We start from the raw sequence: 19374 nt of genomic DNA, 5'->3' as shown, positions 1-19374 counted from the left end.
TCCCTCTCTCTCATCCCCCCCTCTCTCTTGTAACATTGCTTGCTGCATTCTGTTCTACTACTCTGATGCACTTTGTACGGTACAATCTGTTTATATGGCACACACAACAACACTTTTCACTGTATCTCTGTAAGTAACAACAATAAATCAAATTCTTTGGTGTTGGTCGATATACTTTATTTGAATTGGCTGGCACTGTAGTCATTGGAAGGCATTTGTCAATAATTAGCAGCATCATGAGATGTTATTTCTTGATTTACCAACATTGTATATCTTGAAGCAGCATAGCTTATCCATCCTTGTTTCTTTATAAAATTCAGCTGTACAAAATGTGGTATAAATGAAGTTCCATTAATTGTTGTCAACACAATTTGGAGATGTTCACAGTAGGCATATTGTCATATTGATGGAGCTCAATCTTTGATCTACGTTGAGCAAATGGCTTTTATGTAAAGGAGTTGACTTGGATCAAACTGATAATCTCCATATGCTACAAAATTGAGCTTATCTGTGATATTTAGTCATGCTGTTTCTATCGGACTTTCATGGGCCCAGAGTGGAGGAGGTAGGATCTGGGTCTTCCTACCTACAACTTGGACTGGGCTCTCAGGCAGAAATCAAGAACCCGGGGACACAATTTAAAGGTCTAGCAGCCACTTTTCTGTTCAGAAATATTTCCTTCATTCTACACAAGTACAGAGCAAGCCATTTGTCCCCTCGAGCTTGCATCACCAATCATTACCATCAGGTTGATCCACCTGTGGTCTTATCTCAACTTCTCTCTCTAAACCGGTAACACTTGATTCCTTGGAGAGCAATAATTCATTTATCTTCTCCTTGAAAATATTCAATTATTGAGTCACCACTATTTTGAGAATTAACATCCCTCAGAGGAAAAAAAATCATTTCTCACCTCTTGTAATTGGGAGATCCCTTACTTTGAACTGTCCTGTAATGTCCTTTGAACTGTCCTTCATCAGGTGATTGTGGAGGGCTCGATTGAGCCCTCCACAATCACTTGATGAAGGAGCATTGCTCCGAAAGCTAGTGTGCTTCCAATTAAACCTGTTGGACTATAACCTGGTGTTGTGTGATTTTTACTTTGTACACCCCAGTCCAACACCGGCATCTCCAAATCATATTTATTAACAGAGTTATGTCATCACATTTTCCTTTCTTCACATCTTTCCAAAATTAAATTCCCTTGAATATTTCAGCCCTGGTTTGTTTACAATAACATCTCTGGAATGACTGACATATGATTGCAATTTACTTCTATTACCGCTATCAATTCATCCATTTTACAAATACTGCATACCTTCTGATAAAAAGCCTTCAGTTCTGTGTTTTACCATTTTTTGCCTCCTATAACCCTTGTCCCTTCCTTCCAGTTCCAGTTACAATTACCCATATCATTAAGTTGCACTATTGCCTTATGCTTTTGTGTTAAAGTTTTTAAATATCTCCTCATGACCCCTGTAACCCCACCATTTAGCTTAAACTCCTCTCTGCAGCCTCATTTATACAATTTGTCAGGATCTTGGTCCCAGCATGGTTCAAATGAAAACCATCAAACAGTACAGCTTGTAGGAACAAATTATTGCAGATGCTGGAATCTGTACTGAAACAACAAATACTGGAGATCACAGCAGGTCACACAGCATCCATGGAGAGAGAGCAAGCTAACATTTCAGAGCTCTGATGAAGAGTCACCTAGACTCAAACATTAGCTTGCGCTCTCCCATGACTGTTGTCTGACCTGCTGTGATCTTCAGCATTTGTTGTTTTCAAACAGTACAGCTTCCCCAGTGCTGATGTCACCACCCCCTGAATTGAATCCTGCATCAATACTTGAGCTGTGCATTCAACTCCCTGATCTCATTTACCCTATGCCAGCATGTTCATGACTCAGGTAGCATTCCAGAGATTATAACTTTTGTGGTTCCGCTTTAGCCCTGAATTCCACATATCACTTAGCAAAGGGGTTTTCCTCAGTTCAACCAAAACATGCCTCTTCTTTAAGAGAAATTTATTATCATTAAGATAGAGGCAGAAATGCAAAATGTCCTTCCCCCACCTATTCACAAGTCAGATTTGCAGCAAGTTAATGGTGTAGATAATGACTGATTGTAAAAGAGTTTAATCACTAATTGACAAGCTCCATAAATTTGGGATTTTAGCTCAGCCAGTTAACTGAGAATTTAGAACAAACAGGTGTCTTATTTGTATGTAGCAGTGAAAGCCAGCAGCATCGCTACTGTTCCCTTGGTTTTGGTTGCTTTTGATCTCTGATTCACTTATACTTGAAGTGCAGCAGTTGCCATGTGATGGGGATGTGTTATCATTGATGAGCAGTAGCACCAGATGGAGATACATCATCACCAAAGGGGACGTGTGCTATTGGGAAGTACCTTACCAGCCCAGGTGAAGGCATTGAACATTTTTCAATGGTATTCTGCATGAAGTTGAGGAAATTACCATCCGTTGAAATGATACACAAGTAATATTTCTGTGTGGCTGAGTGGCACCCAAACCTGGAACTTTTTCCATGCTGTTTCCTCAAAGAGTGGTTCGAGTTTGTGTCAGTAAATTTTTCTAACTTGTTACTAAATTATCCTGCTCTTTGAATCCAGTTCGTGTCTACAATTTCTAATTTCTACAGACAAATAATGGGATCGTGTAATGCAGTGCTATGAGTGAATGAAAGAGCCAAATACTGTTGCCCATTTGTTCTCAATATGTTGCCAATAGAGCACCTTCATTTGTGTTTTTAAAGCCTGCATAGAAGTTTCCTGGTCATGTAATCTGCAGCAAGGAGAATGCAAATGTGCCAGTATGTGAAACCTTAATGCTACTCCCTTCAGAGATCAGTGACATGCAGAATTCCATTGTAACCTTTGATGTCCCTTACAGACTTTTTCATATTCATTTCATAACAAATAAAAGAAAATTCTGCAAATACTCAGGAAATCAGGTAGCATTGGTGGCAGATAAAGAGTTATTATTTTAGTTTAATGACATTTTATCAGAGGTGGAAAAAGAAGCAAAATATGGATCCAAAGGTGGTGTGAATGGGAGCATAAGCATTACCAACAGCTGCTGCCCAAAAAACGGGAGCAGTGGTTATGAATGTTCAGTCTGGAAAACTGTGAAGTGTCTTTTTCTTTTATATTTTATTATGATGGTAATATTGATGTAAATAATTCTATATTTATAGTGCCTAGCCTGACTCTAGATCAGCTCATTGTTTTTAAGTTGTCTTGATCTAATCATACTGCTGGGGAGGCAAAGGAAGATCCTTTCTAATATCGCCAGCATTACGCCTCCTGATAATTCTTGCAATTCTATAATCATTGAAATTGTGAATGTTATGGCAATAAGAATAGAACATTCATCTCTTTCAGTGTATTCTGATGAGCAATTAAATCATGATTGGTTGATATGTTGGATTTTTACCAGTTTTTGATCTTTAGCCCTAAATATCTTCAAGTGACAGGAAACTTTCAAACTTGTTCTTGAAAACTTGAATTCACCTGACATTCCACATTTCCACTACCCTTTGTATGCAAACAGTACTTTGTGACACACCAGAAATCACTGGCTCAGTTCTTCTCAAGTTATTTTCCAACGTGACTTCATTTTAACATCAGAAAATTTAACACCCAAGCCACAGCCACTAGTAAAATGGGCAGCATGGTGGCTCAGTGGTTAGCACTGCTGCCTCACAGCACCAGGGACCCGAGTTCAATTTTCACCTCAAGCAACTGCCTGTATGGAGTTTGCACATTCTCCCCGGGTCTGCACGGGTTTCCTCCCACAATCCCAAGATGTGCAGGTCAGGTGAATTGGCCATGCTAAATTGTCCATAGTGTTAGGTGCATTAGTCAGGGGGAAATATAGTGTCACGGAATTGGTCTGGGTGGGTATCACTTCACAGGGTCAGTGTGGACTTGTTGGGTCGAAGGGCCTGTTTCCATACTCTAGGGAATCTAATCAAAACAAAATAGCAATAATTTTCCAAGGAGTTGACTGTGTGTAGATGAGGGTAGTGTAGTTTATGTAATCACCATACACTTCAGTAAGACTTTTGACAAAGTCTGGCATGGCAGACTGATTAAGAAGCCAAGAACACATGGATATTTAGCAAATTGTATCCAAATTTGAGTTAATGTCCGGAATCAGAGGGTGATAGTCAAAGGACATTTTTGTGATTGGAAGGCTGTGCCCTGTGGGAGACCACAGTGTTTGGTGTTGGGTCTCTTGCTGTTTGTTTAAAATCATTGATAATGATTACTCATTAATGGTCTAGACGTGAGTGTAGGAAGTATGATCAGAAAGTTTGCAGATATTAAAGTTGGTGGTGTGGTAAACAGTGAAGAGTAAAGTCTTAGAATGCAGGATGATATAGATGGATGGGTCAGATGAGCTGACCAGTGGCCAATGGAATTTAATCCTGAAAAGTGTATGATGATGCAATTTGGGAGGATTAAACAAGATAGGGTTCCAGAAAGTACAGAAGATCAATGGTGTCCATGTGTTACGAAGGTGTACTGTACTTTTAAGAGCATCAGAGACTGCAGGGTGACCTCATAGAGGTTTATAAAATCATGAGGGGCATGGATAGGATAAATAGACCAAGTCTTCTCCCTGGGGTGGAGGAGTCCAGAACTAGAGGGCATAGGTTTAGGGTGAGAGGGGAAGGATATAAAAGAGACCTAAGGGGCAATGTTTTCACACAGAGTGGTACGTGTATGGAATGAGCTGCCAGAGGAAGTGGTGGAGGCTCGTGGAGGCAATATTTAAAAGGCATCTAGATGGGTATATGAATAGGAAGGGTTTGGAGAGATATGAGCCAGGTGCTGGCAGGTGGGACTAGTTTGGTTTGGGATATCCAGTCGGTATGGACAAGTTGGACCAAAGGGTATGTTTCCGTGCTGTACATCTCTATGACTCTAAGAGAGAGTGGATGCCGGTACGGACCCAGAGAAACAGAGTGTGCTGAAAAATTTAAAATGTAACATTTGGTTGTGACAACAAATAGCTGGAGCTGTGTTGCCATGTACGCAACAAATTTGAATTTGGCCAATCAATTTAAATTATGCCCCAAGACACTAAATTCCATTTGAATTTTAATTTTTTGATGACATCAAACCAATGAGATGGTCCGATGTTTTGTGGTATATAAAATCGGAAATTTTGAACAGTTCGTCAGGGTGGGCAAAGAGCACAAACCAGCAAAGATATGGCCTGCAGAGCCTCTGTCTGAAAGGTATCTTTTCATATGAATATTGTGAAGCAGAAGACCGAAGAAAAGACCCAAAAAAGTACAGGCGAAGATACCAAGGGAACAGTGACAACTGACTGGTTTTGAAATATGATTTTTATTTTGTAAATCTTAATCGGGGGTTTTTATCAGACAAGTATTGGACAGTGAGAGATATAAGATAGGTTTAAGAGAAAGGAGTTGTAAATACTTATCTAATGTTCTCTTTTGGACTTAAAGAATAAAATTGTCAATTTTTCCTTTAACCAGTGATATTTGGGATAGTTCTTTGCACTCGAAATTTTAACAGATCACGCGCAAGGTGAGCTTTTCTGTGTATCTGGTTTAAATTAGCAGAGGGGTTTACCCCATGTCGTAACATAACTTCTTAAATCCTTGAAGGCAAAAGAACAGGTGGATGAGATCGTTAAGATGGCATATGAGATGCTTGTCTTTATTAGTCAAGGCACTTAAAACAAGAACAAGGAGATTATGATGGATCTTTATAAACCCTCAATTGGACCACAGCTGCAACTCTAGTTGCCATTCTGTAGGAAGGATGTGTTTGGACAAGAAAGGATATCGGAGAAATTTAGCAGGCTGTTGCCATGATTCAGCTATATCGAAAGAGTAGATAGAATGGAGAAGGCTCTGGGGAATCTGAGGTGTTCAAAGTTCTGAGGGTTGTAGACAGGGAGAAACTGTTCCCCTTCAAGGGGTCAGTAACCAGCAGGCACAATTTTGAGGTAAGGAGCTGGAGATTGAATGAGGATTTGAGGACATTTGCTTTACATCAACGGGTTATGGATATCTATAACTCATTGCTTCAAAGGGTGGTAGAATCCTGAAGACATTTAAGAACTATTTAGATGAACCCTTGAAACACCAAAGCATACACGATTACAGGCCACATGCTGGAAAATGGGATTAGAATAGATTGATGTTTGGTGATAGGTTCAGAAGCGAAGAGCTAAAGCACCTCTTTCCACACTTCAAAAACTCTTACCAATACATTGAGCCCAATACTAAGAGCTCTTATCTTATGTAATTACCTTTTGTGTGACACCTTACCAAATTTCTTCTAGAAATCCAAATAGGCTGCATTCACCAGTTTAGCACTCTTCTTATATTCTCAAAGAACTCTAACAAACTTGTCAAACACTGTTTCCCTTCCACAAAAAATTGCTCTTGCTCAATTTTCGCCTTGTTCATTAGCTTTCTTGTAATCTGCTAATTTGAAAAGACAAAATTCAGAACTGCTGGCCTGCCACTAATTTTCATAACTTTGCATGGTTTAGTTTTGATCGGATACTGTCTTTGACCACCTTTTTTAACCATGAGTGGTTCATCCTTTTCATCAACTCCTTTTTTGACTGGAATGAAGTTTTGCTGAGCGCTATGAAATATCTATTTAAATATCTGCAGCAGCCATCCATTCACTTTCTTCTGAGTCAATTTGCTCCACCACATTAGACAACTCTTTCTTCATATCTCTGATTGCCTTTATTTAATTTGAGGACACTGGTTTGAGATCTGAGTTGTTGTCTTTGACACTGAATTTGAAATTCTGCCATGACTACCCCAAGATGGTCCTTAACTGTGAGATCGCTTATTAATCCAATCTCATTACACATTGCTAGATCTAAAGTAACCTTTTCCTGGATAGTTTGAGCAACATGCTATCCTAAGAAATAATCTTAAATGCACTGCATAAATTTGTTTTTCAAGTTACCTTTGCCCATGTGATTCATACAATCAATGTGCAGATGAGAATCACCCATGACAATTGTCATGTCCTCCTTGTAAGCCTCTGTTATTTCTCAATTTATACTTTGCCCATATTGAGGCAACTCTGAGGTTCTATGGATTACTCTGATTTATAACTTTGCTTTGCTATTCCTTATTCCCATTCAAACTGATTCTGTTGCATTATATCACTACTCAGCACTGCTCTGATACTTTGCTTTATTGACAAAGCTAACACTCCTCCTTTTCTTTGCCTGTTCTTCCAGAACATCGAAAATCCTTTGATATCGAGTTCCCTGTCTTAGTCACTCTGTAATAGTTATCAAACTGTATTCATCTATTTCTATTTATGTCACTGACTCTTCTACTTGTTACAAATGCTGCATGCATTCAGATAGAGTCTTAATGCTGACTTCTTACCATTCCTGACGCACATCCATTATATTTATCTTTTCATTGCCCCATATCTCTGCTCTCTCAATTTATCTTTATTTCTTATATTTCCCTTCACTTCCTCCCGTGATTAATTAGTTTAAAACCCTATCCACCTGTTTACTCACTAGCCTTTTCTTGTTCCTCCATTTCGGTCTAATTAATGATATCTTTTCATTGTTCTTTTGTAGGACATGGGTGTTACTGACTTGGCAGCATTTATTGCCGGTCCCTAATTACCCTTGAGAAGGTGATGGGGAGCTGCCATCTTGAACAACTGCAGTCCATGTTATGTAGTTAGACCCACAATACGTTTAGAGGAGGAGATCTAGGATGTTTGTTCCAGTGACACTGATGGAATAGCAATATATTTCCAAGTCAGGATGATGAATAATTTGGAAAGGAACTTGCAAGTGGTTTTCCCAAGTATCTGCTGTTCTTGTCCTCTGAAACAATCACTTGCCTAGTATACAACAGGCAGAAGGAGAAGAAGCACTGGAAAGTTTGATGTTACTATATACCTTCTTGGTTCAGCCTTGTCGTCATCTGCTTTTCCCTGCACTCAGCCAATGATTGAATTATATCTTCTTGGTTCTAGCTGCACCAAGTTGACATATGAGCATTTCTGCCTACTCAAAATGGTTTTTAACTTCAGAACAAGTTTGAGTTTGCATTGTATCCACTCAGTATTTTTTGGGTGTGGTGCCGAAAACTGAACATAATACTACAGATTATATCTGACCAAGGCTGTCTGTAGCTTGGATAAAACTTCTCAGGTAGACAGACTTGTTGCATTACAGCAACTAGCTGCTTGCAAGTATCTTAAAACAGAATAGAAGGAAATAACTGAAATGCGAATATTTGTAATGATTACAGCTCAATCTTACCAAGTTTGAGACATTTTCAAGCAATGGAGCGAACACTGTAATTAGTGGGAGTAGTTAGAACATCTGAGCTATTCTCCACAGAAATGTGATCATAGTAAAATTATTTTACACATTGATTAAGAGAACTGTCAGGAATGAAACCAGGGTGCAAAATGTTTACATTAAGTTTTTAATATTAAGAGCATCATGTTACCACTTGTTCATTTATTAACTTTCTTCAAGGTAAAATCATGTTCTTTTTAAGTGTGTGTATCCTGAAAGCTCACTCTTCTTTGCTTCCTTGACTTTTAAGTTCTTTATGATATTATACTTCATGTGTTGAAATACAAGTTTTAACTTGTGTACCCCACCCTTGAATGACTTTATATTTTAGCTTTCAGAGTTGTACCAGCAGTAGCTTTCATAAAGCAATAATTAGTATTTATGATAAATGAAAAATAATTGAAATTTGAGGGTGTCTTGGCCCTTTCTAAGATAAAACAGATTTGAAGCTAATGTTATACACAGGTAGGAAAGTTGATATGCTGGTAAGTGTAGAAAAGACATTTGACATCCTTCAAGTCCTTTCACCAAGGTTTACTAAGAAAGTCGGCAATGTTCATTTAAATCTTTCCTGAGAATTGATTTGAATACTATCTAGATGTTTCTATAAAAGCAACCTAAGAGAACTGTGAGCTTAATGTTTTAAAACTTTGCCAAATGATTACTTAGTATTTGTTTATATTCGTATTGTAATATGCTTTAGTTAAGCAAGATCAAGTATGAGAAAAACAATGCCTGTGAATGTTTGCCTTTAAGTTAGAACAGCAGGTTTTGCTAGAAGTGTCGCATTTAGTTTTTGTCAATTGCTGTAATGTTTACAGATCTTAGCACTTTTGTGTGCTGTACAACTTGATTACTTTGTTTGAGTTGACAGTGTTATTCAAGTGTGTCTTAATGGGGAAAAATGTGGATGATGTTCAAAACAGACAGCTGTGCCTCTGTTTTGTATTTTGGGAAAATGCCATCTGTTCAGAATTCTTTGCTGGTTCCTTCTGTAATGGCAAATGCTGTAGTTGAATTCAAATAAATCAAAAAGGAAATTTGATTGTGAGTAATTATTCCGACAGAACTTTTTGTGGCAGTTTTGAATTAAATGGTATCATACTGTTGAATTTATACTGAGAATAATTTGCAGATCTGGATGTAAAAAGGTGAAGAAAAATTGAATTCCTCTGTGATACAGTCCAGAAAGCTGAAACTCAGCTTCAAAGTGGAGCCTTTTCTTTTACAGGGCTGTAAACATTAGTATCCTTTTGCATGCAACCCGTTCAACCGCAAAGAGCCATAGATGACATTTCCGGTCATTTTCTTTGCAGTGTTTGCTAATTTTCAGTTCAGAACAGCTTTACAGAAATCGAGTATTAGTATTCCGGAGACGACTAAACCAATTGAATGAACCAGCGCCCTAGGAAGTAGACAGTGACATTCCTATGTCAGCTTCAGCAGGCAGTCTTTCGTGTTTCTGCTAGTTCTTTTTTGCTGCTGTTTGATGAGAACACTGTTGTTGACAGGAATTACTCTTCGTTGCTGGACATGCCGGAACAGATACTGGAATCCTTGTTGAGATAAACATTGAGGATTTAAGGTTGAGGTAGTTAGAATAGGATTACAGCATTCGCTCCAATTTGAACGGATTCTTTGTATTGCAGCACTGCATAGCCTAGAAAAAACAGTAAGCATAGCGTCTTGAACATTTGTACTATTTTAAGTATGAAAGAAAAACAAAATCTGTTACGATTGATGAGCCGTCTGTCACAATTTAACACTCCAGCTGATGAAAATTGATGATAAATGTATCCTAAAGCAGATTTATTCACGAGGTAGAGGGTTTCTCTTACCATGTCAGTCTTCTGGAGAGTAAAACACAAGGCCAAAGACCAGGACATCAAAGGGTCCTGTGACTCGATTTATGAGATGCTTTATTTGGTGAGATTCTTATTTTTATTTCGGTATGATTGAATAATTGAGCCATATGTAATTTTAAAAATGTTGTGTATGATTTAAATAACTATCAATTATTGACTGCTTTTAAGAATTGTATTTGCTGCAATACCATTTTGACTATAGCAGCTTCAATATACTTTAATATTTTGAATTCTAATTATTATACTGCATAAATAACAAATTATCAGGTATGTCCTAAAATCCTTTGTGCTGTTTTAATACTTGATTGTAGTAGTTATGCTAGCTATTGGGGAAATAAAGTAGCTTGTAGTCTATATTACAGGCAAAGCTTCTATTATCTTTATTATTTTTGTATAAACAAAACTGAATTTTGGCATTTTCATTATCTTGCTATAAAGTTGTTGACTTATTGGACAGTGGTGCATATTTGCAATTTGATAATATAGTGACTTTGAAGAATTTGGCTATCTAGTAATCAAATGGTTTTGATGTTTTGTAGCGATTTATGTAGTATTAATATAATGTGTGTATTTTAAAAATAGCAGATGCTTGAAAACTACACATTGGATCAGATAGAGCATTGCATTGCAGCAAATTGCAGAAATTGGTAGAATGTACTTTTGTATTTGTGGTTCTTCTTGTGGTGAACCTTTAATCTCAAACAGGCTCATTGTTGGAAGAATGTCAAGAGTGAAAAAAAAACTACTATTATCATTGGGATTTCTTCTTGTTATGGTAAATTTACTGGATTAGTAATCCAGAAACAGAATTTAAATTCCACCAAGGGGTTTGATCTTGAAACGAAACTTTGGAATAAATAGTGTCCGTAGAACTGTTGAATTGTAATAGAAACTCATCTGATTGTTGTGCTATAAGAAAGAAATTTAGATGTGATGGAAAATTTGGATTGCTGTTATTGTTTCCTTTGGAACAGAGGAGATTGATGGGAGTTTTAATGAAGTTGAATGAAATTGAGGGGCCTAGATAGACAGACTGGAAAGGAAAGACTCATTTCGTTTGGCAAAGAGGTCAAAAACTCAGGCATAAATTGGGAGTAACAGGTACAAGTAAAAAAGGAGAATTGAGGGTTTTTTTCACTTGGTATTATGTGAGTCTACCACTCACTGCTTGAAGAGGTAGTGGAGGTAGAAATTGTCATTGCTTTAAAAAAACACGTCATATGCATTTGACGTTTCAGAATCTATACTGTTAAGGACCTAGAAATGAATGGTGGGATTAGACTAGATAGATCTTTTGTGGCTCGCATGACATGATAGACCAACTGGTCTCTTTCAGAATTGTAAATCTATAACTTTTTATGAAGCAGACCTAAAGTCCCAAACAGTTTGAACTATATGGTACTCCGATCCCACAGTAATGTGATTGACTCTTTTTGCTTCACTTTGAATAAGCCTGTTGTATCAAATCTCAAGTAACTAGGTTGCAAGCAATGTCAACATCCCAAGAATGAATAATGGTGAAAAAAGACTAACAACAATAGTCTGCTTTCTCTACTCAAACAGAAAATTGTTGCTGGTGTGGGAAATTTAAGTAGAAAAGGTTACAAAATGCCGTTTTTTTGCAGCAGGAACTTGCATATGATTGAGGTGTTGCTAGGTTACGATATGTGTAGGTGAGAATAATGCAATTCAACTTCATATTAAAAAGAGGTCATGCGAACAGAATGCAGAACCTTCCCGCTACTCAACTGTTACAACCATTTTGTTTAGTTGTTTTTCCCTAATTGTATTGTGCAAGTAGTTGCATATTATATTTATGCTTGTCTTTTTCCTGGTTTGGTTTTATTTTCTCTATTATTTATACTTCAGCCCATGTTATTCTTATCTCTGTTGTACATTTATGAATTTTGATGTCTGCTTTAAGTAAAGAAGAACTTTGGATGTCACATAGTGACCCAACTTTTTAAACTGGCATATTAAACTAAAAATTATAATTAGCATATAATTTACATCTACCTATAGTGTAATTCCACTGTGTTACATCATACATGTTGAAATGGTAATTTGGTTTCATAGAAGTTAATTAGTTTGACCATGTATGAGAATGTGTAAGCATTAATGAATTGAATGTAATCTTTGATGCATGTCCTAAGTGTTTCTGCATTGACTCTGCATTAGTAATGTTTTTGCTCATTTAGACTCATCAGTCAGCAATTTAACGTTTTTCTCAAATTCCAAGCCCTGACGCTAATTAGTTAACCAAAGATGGCATTGTAGCAGTCAAGAGTGGGCAAAATGAGCAAAGGATCAACATTGACAAACGTATATGGAACACTAAGAAAACTATGATGTACAAAATGTCCCAACTGATCTTGTAGAAAGGTTTTTGAGACGAATAACGTCCTAGTGTGCAATATATTTTGTTTTTTTAAGAAATACGAACTTTCTAATGACTAACAGGCAACAAGAAAGACGCACACAATAAGGCAGGTTTTCTGACTGTTCCTGATGTTATTCCGTTATCTTCCATTTTAATTGAAGTTTTAGATAAGAGGAATATTTAACATCAGAAACAGGTTAGAAACTCATTATAAAATGCAAATTGAGGTTCTATGTCGCCAAAAGTCCCCCAATGTGATTTCCAGGTACCAGTCCAGTGAGAAAATGCTGTGCATGCATTAATGTACCCATTAATATTTCTTCTAGTTCCATAAAGACCCACCGTCCAGATCCATAATCCATTCACTAAATTTGCATTTCTTCAGATTCACTCAAATGTAACTCAACCAGATTTATTTTGCAGAAAAGCCCCCGGATTGTATTGCCCATGTTATCCTCCTTAATTGATAGCATGCTTCAGCTGTGTGAGCAACATTCCACCAATGGTAATGAGGCTTATCCAGAAAAGATATTTGGACCTCTGACAATCTTTACTGGTTGGGCCTGTTCTGCCTGCCTCTCATCAAAATAGGCCAGGATATCTTTGTGTACTAATTTACCTTTGTTAAACATTAAAATGAAAAGGAATTAATTTTTTAAGAAGCTAATCTCCATCTATTTCACCATTTCGCCCATCTGCTTTCCCTTCAGCTGAAAGTTCTATACAGCTCCAGAATTCTACTGGGAGCAGTAGCTACTGTACAGTACTTGTAAGGGAAGAAAGTATTGTTTCCATTTTAAGGGCGTACTTCATTATGTTTAGGTGTTTAAGAGGGGTGAATCTCGGTTTGAAGAGAGTGAGGTCCTAAGAAGGAGCTCAGATTTATGGAGAGTAGAACTAGTAAAAATAAGTAAACAAAAATAAAGACAAAATAATGTAGGAGGTCAAATAGGATCAAAATGGAATATAATGATAAAATAACTGAATTAAAGACACTCTTTATGAATGCAGATAACATTTGCCAAAAGTTGGTTGATTTAGATGCACAAGTTAAAGTAAGTGAATATGATTTATTTGACATTTCAGTGACACAGCTCGGGTAACAGAGATTGTAAACTTAAGGAGGGCCAGACAAAAAGTAAATGGAGGTGAGGAATGACATTAATGTGTGAATACAAGAGAATCTTTGATGGAATGATCAAAATGTAGAATCCATTTGGGTGGAGCTGAGAAACAGTGAGGGAAGCAAACATTGGTGGGAGTTGTTTATAGCTCACTATACCATTGTACTGTTGTTGGACATGCTCTGAATGAAGAAATTAGAAAGTATGTAATGAAGATAATACAGTAATAATGTGTGACTTCAATTTGTTCATAGACTGGATTAACCAGGCTAACACTAATGCTCTGTTGGATTGATTCTTGGAGTATGTACAATATGGGTATCTTGCAACATTATATTGAGGAGCCAGCTTGGGCTAGCTTTATTTCGGATTTGGTATTGTGGTGTTTAGTGAGGAAGGGCTAATTAATAACCTTGTTATAATGTAACTTTGGGGAAATAGTGATTATAATGTGATGGAATTTTCTATAACTTTTGAATCTGTCATCTTACATTCTGAAACTAGGATCTAGTAGATTGCAAAATAATAAATATCACCCAACTGTTTAAGAAGGAAGAAAAGGGAGAAACAAGAACTATAGACATGTTAGTTAGACCATAAGGTGTAGGAACAAAAGTATTCTATTCTGCCTATCAATCTGCTTCCCCATTCAATGAGCTCATGGCATATCTGATAATCCTCAACTTCATTTCCTTGCCTTATCCCAATAACCCTTAATCCCCTTACTGATTTTTAAAAAAATCTATCTCAGCCTTGAATACAATTAATGACCCTATCGCGATAGTCCTTTATGGTTAAGAAGTCCACAGGTTCACTAACCTCTCAGAGAAGAAATTCCTCCTTCTCTCTGTCTTAAAAGAGTGCTCCCTTACTCTGAGATTGCACCCTCTGATCCTAGACTATCCCACAAGAGGAACTAACCTCTCTGCGTCTAATCTGTCATGCTCCCTCTGAATCTGGTAGGTTTCAAGAAGGTCTCCTCATTCATCTAAACTCCAACGAGTATAAACCTATCTATTCAACCTCTCTTCACGAGACTGTCTCTTTATACCCAAAAAGAACCTAGTGAATTTTCTTTGGACTGCTTCGATTAGGAGTCTAAAATTGTTCACAGTTCTGTACTATGTTGTCTGTGTAGTGTCTTGTATAGTTTTAGCAAGACTGCCATATTTTTATATCCTATTCCCTTTGAAATAAAGGCCAACACTCTATTTGCCTTCCCTTATAACTGCCAAATTTGGATGTTAGCTTTTTGTGATTCATGCATGAAGATGACCAAATCCCCCCCGTGTTGTACCCTTCTGGCGTTGTTCCCCACTTAAATAATATTTTACTGTTCCATTCTTCCTGCCAAAGTTTACAACCTAACAATTTCCCTCGTTATATTGTATTTGCCAACTTTTGACCTGTTCTCTGAACCTGCCTATATCCTTCTGTAGACTGTTTCCTTTTCACTACTTCGCCTTCCCACATATTTTTATGTCTCTAAAAACTTGATAGTACATGCATTTTCGTCAGCCATGTCACTCATATATTGTGAATAATTGTAGCTCTGCACTGTCTGCCATCTTGAAGATGCCCCCTTTGTCCTCACTCTGTTTTCTGTTAGATCGCCAATCCTCCATCCATGCGAACCCATAATACCCCCAACTACATGGATTCTTATCTGAAGTAGCCTTATGTGTTTTGCATTATTGAATTCTTTTGGAAATCCAAATATGTTACATCTACTGGTTCTCCTTTATCTATCCTGCTTGTTACCTCCTGAAAGAACTGTAATAAATTTGTCAGGAATGACTTCCCTTCATGAAGCCATGACGACTCTGCTTGATCATATAATATATTTCTAAATGCCGTTTCGTTACATCTTTTATGCTACACTAAGTAAATGATGTTCAGCTATCAAGTTTGTATTTACTTACTTATGTTTGTTTCCATTTTTAAATACGGTTGTTACATTGGCAGTTTTTCAAACCTCTGATATTTCCAGAATGTTAGGAGTCTTGGAAGATTGCTTCCAGTGCATTCACCATCACAGTAGGTTCTTCCTTTGAAATTCTAGGTGACACCCTTTGGCACCATTAGTTTCCCAAGTAACTTTTCTCTCGTGATAGTTATCATGTTTATTTTCTTTAAATATTTCCTCAAGGTTCCTCAACTATCTTTTCTGCTAAACTCCTTTTCCAAAGTACCCCAGACAATTTTGCCTTGTCCCTATGTAATTATTCACTCCCAAATATCTCATTCGCAAACCAAATGCTAAGTTCTACCTTTTTATTTACTCTGAGATTCTGTATCATTTGATCCTAGTTCATTTCTTGCTATCATACCTACTCCGACTCATAATAAACAAAGCTACCCCACCATTCTTCCCATTCTTTGTGTCCTTTTGAAAAGGTACATGTCTGAATATTTAGTTGCCATGAAGCAGCCCAATGTCCAGAGTTCAGACTCCAGGTCCTCTCCTCCCATCTAAAATTGCACAAATTGCAAACACTTGCTACAAATCTGTTCACTATGGGTCACCTTGATGTCCACACATGCTGTAATTATAGTACATTGCCTCAACTGTCATCTCTTACAGATTTTATTTCAGTCATTAATTAAAACATTCTAGTATCTCTGTTCTTTACACTTGAAGAAAGATCAATGTAAGCACTTATTTTTAATTTTCCTTTTTTTGTACATGAGTAGCAATCTTATCTCTTAATAACTTTGTTTAAGAAAAAATGGAAAGAAGGCTAGAGATCGAAACACAAACTGAGCTTTTAATTTAATGGCTAGAAACATACCAATCCTATTTCCTAATCAGCTGCTTATTTTTTGGTAAAAGCAACCACACATACTCTCCTTCCTCCTTTGAACTTGTTAAGACACTTAATGAGTTGCACTCTATTACGAGTCACATTCAAATGCTAGGTTGCATTAAATTGGCGCACTATACATACTAGGAGAAAGTGAGGACTGCAGATGCTGGAGATTAGAGCTGAAAGTGTGTTGCTGGAAAAGCGCAGCAGGTCAGGCAGCATCCAAGGAGCAGGAGAATAGGGCTCATGCCCGAAACGTCGATTCTCCTGCTCCGTGGATGCTGCCTGACCTGCTGCGCTTTTCCAGCAACACATTTTCAGCACTATACATACTCCCAACAAAACTGATCTCGTTCACTCAGTTAATGAAAATTCAGTTTTAGCCAGTTCTTAACTAGTCTGCTCTTTCAATGTATCTTTTTACAAATAAACCTGCTCAAAGTTCACAACTACAGAATTTTAAACCACAAATTTCACTTTAATGCCAATTACAGTCTAAATTAGCTTTGTACAAATTCAAGATTTAAATATTTTCTTGCTTAGCAACTGCATGCAGTCAGTCCAAGGATAAACCAAATTTGCTAGCTGAATTTATATGCCACCAACACCAAGGGCTTAGCTCAACCAATTAATGAGGATCCTCTTTCAGCTGGTCCTTCATTAAGCTGTTCTTCATCACTAATAAGGAAACTGTAATATTCTATTATAAAAGTATATGACAACTGAACATTTAGGGGAAAAAAGGAAAGTTAGACAGTAAACATGATCAGGAAATCATATTTACAAATGAGAACCCATGAATATAGTCTATTTGGCTTTTTAGAGGACTGTTAGTAAATGCCCACACAGGAAAATAAAATTAGATTGCAGGGGATTTTGGGATGGGGAAAATTATTATAACATAAATTGAGAATTGGTTAGGAGATAAATAGTGGAAAGTAGGAATGGATCAGTCTCTGGATGACAGGCTGTTAGTAATGGGATACTTCAAGGCTTAGTGCTGGGTCCACAACTGTTTACAATCTATATAAATGATTTGGATGTGGGAAGGAGTTGTAATATTTCCAAATTTGCTAATGACACAAAATCAGGTGGGAAGACATAGAGTGTGGTGCTGGAAAAGCACAGCTGGTCAGGCAACATACAAGGAGCAGGAGAGTTGACGTTTCAAGTATAAGCCCTTCATCAGGAATGATGGTGCAGGTTCACCAACAATTAGGAAAACTATATGCTAGCTTTCATTTTAAGGGGATTTGACTACAGAAGTAAAGGTGTATCGCTACAGTTACAAAGCCTTAGTCAGAGCTTATCTGGATTATTTTCCTAATGACAATAGACAATAGGTGCAGAAGGCCATTCTGCCCTTCGAACCTGCACCACCATTCAATATGATCATGGCTGATCATCCTTAATCAGTATCCTGTTCCTGCCTTATCTCCATAACCCTTGATTTCACAATCCTTGAGAGCTCTATCCAACTCTTTCTTAAATGAATCCAGAGACTGGGCCTCCACTGCCCTCTGGGGAAGAGCATTCCACACAGCCACCACTCTCTGGGTGAAGAAGTTTCTCCTCATCTCTGTCCTAAATGGTCTATCCCGTATTTTTAAGCTGTGTCCTCTGGTACGGCACTCACCCATCAGCGGAAAGATGTTTCCTGCCTCCAGAGTGTTCAATCCTTTAATAATCTTATATGTCTCAATCAGATCCCCTCTCAGTCTTCTAAACTCAAGGGTATACAAGCCCAGTCGCTCCAGTCTTTCAGCGTAACGTAGTCCCGCCATTCCAGGAATTGACCTCGTGAACCTACGCTGCACTTCCTCAATAGCCAGAATGTCTTTCCTCAAGTTTGGAGACTAGAACTGCACACAGTACTCCCAGGTGTGGTCTTACCAGGGCCCTGTACAGCTGCAGAAGAACCTCTTTGCTTCTATACTCAATCCCTCTTGTTATGAAGGCCAGCATGCTGTTAGCCGTCTTTACTACCTGCTGTACCTGCATGCTTACCTTCATTGACTGGTGTACAAGATCACCTAGATCTCTCTGTAATGCCCCTTTACCTAAATTGATTCCATTCAGGTAGTAATCTGCCTTCCTGTTCTTGCCACCAAAGTGGATAACCATACATTTATCCACATTAAACTGCATCTGCCATGCATCTGACCACTCACCTAACTTGTCCAGGTCACCCTGTTATCTCCTAATCCTTATCACATTTCACCCTGCCACCCAGCTTCGTATCATCAGCAAATTTGCTAATGTTATTACTAATACCATCTTCTATATCATTAACATATATTGTAAAAAGCTGCGGTCCCAGTACTGATCCCTGCGGTACCCCACTGGTGACTGCCTGCCATTCCAAAATGGAGCCGTTTATCACTACTCTTTGTTTCCTATCAGCCAACCAACTTTCAATCCAAGTTAGTACTTTGCCCCCAATACCATGCGCCCTAATTTTGCTCACTAACCTCCTATGTGGGACTTTATCAAAAGCTTTCTGAAAGTCCAGGTACACTACATCTACTGGATCTCCCTCGTCCACTTTCAGAGTTACATCCTCAAAAAATTCCAGTAGATTAGTCAAGCATGATTTCCCCTTCATAAATCTGACCAATCGTGTTACTACTATCCAGCTGTGTTGTAATTTTATCCTTTATAATAGACTCCAGCATCTTTCCCACCACTGAGATCAGACTAACTGGTCTATAATTTCCTGCTTTCTCTCTCCCACCTTTCTTAAAAAGTGGTACAACATTAGCCACCCTCCAATCCGCAGGAACTGATCCCGAATCTATCGAACTCTGGAAAATAATTACCAATGCATC

At 37.8% G+C, this 19374-nt stretch overlaps 1 protein-coding gene across 5 annotated transcripts in view; it reads left to right on the top strand.

The window, feature by feature from the left end:
* The window catches only part of tiam1a (TIAM Rac1 associated GEF 1a), a 327029-nt gene that overhangs the window by 244134 nt on the left and 63521 nt on the right, over nucleotides 1–19374 (top strand). The window contains exon 1 of one of the 5 annotated variants that reach the window (XM_043700707.1): nucleotides 9800–10296. The exons of the other annotated variants lie outside the window; for them this stretch is intronic. Coding sequence (XP_043556642.1) covers nucleotides 10210–10296 — 87 coding nt within the window. The 5' untranslated portion in view covers nucleotides 9800–10209. Of the gene's footprint in view, nucleotides 1–9799; nucleotides 10297–19374 lie in introns of those variants that run through there. 5 annotated transcript variants of the gene reach the window in all.

Source organism: Chiloscyllium plagiosum, chromosome 12 (genome assembly GCF_004010195.1).
Source record: "Chiloscyllium plagiosum isolate BGI_BamShark_2017 chromosome 12, ASM401019v2, whole genome shotgun sequence".
Taxonomy (NCBI): Eukaryota; Metazoa; Chordata; class Chondrichthyes; order Orectolobiformes; family Hemiscylliidae; genus Chiloscyllium; species Chiloscyllium plagiosum.
This window is presented reverse-complemented; position numbering and strand designations above follow the sequence as displayed.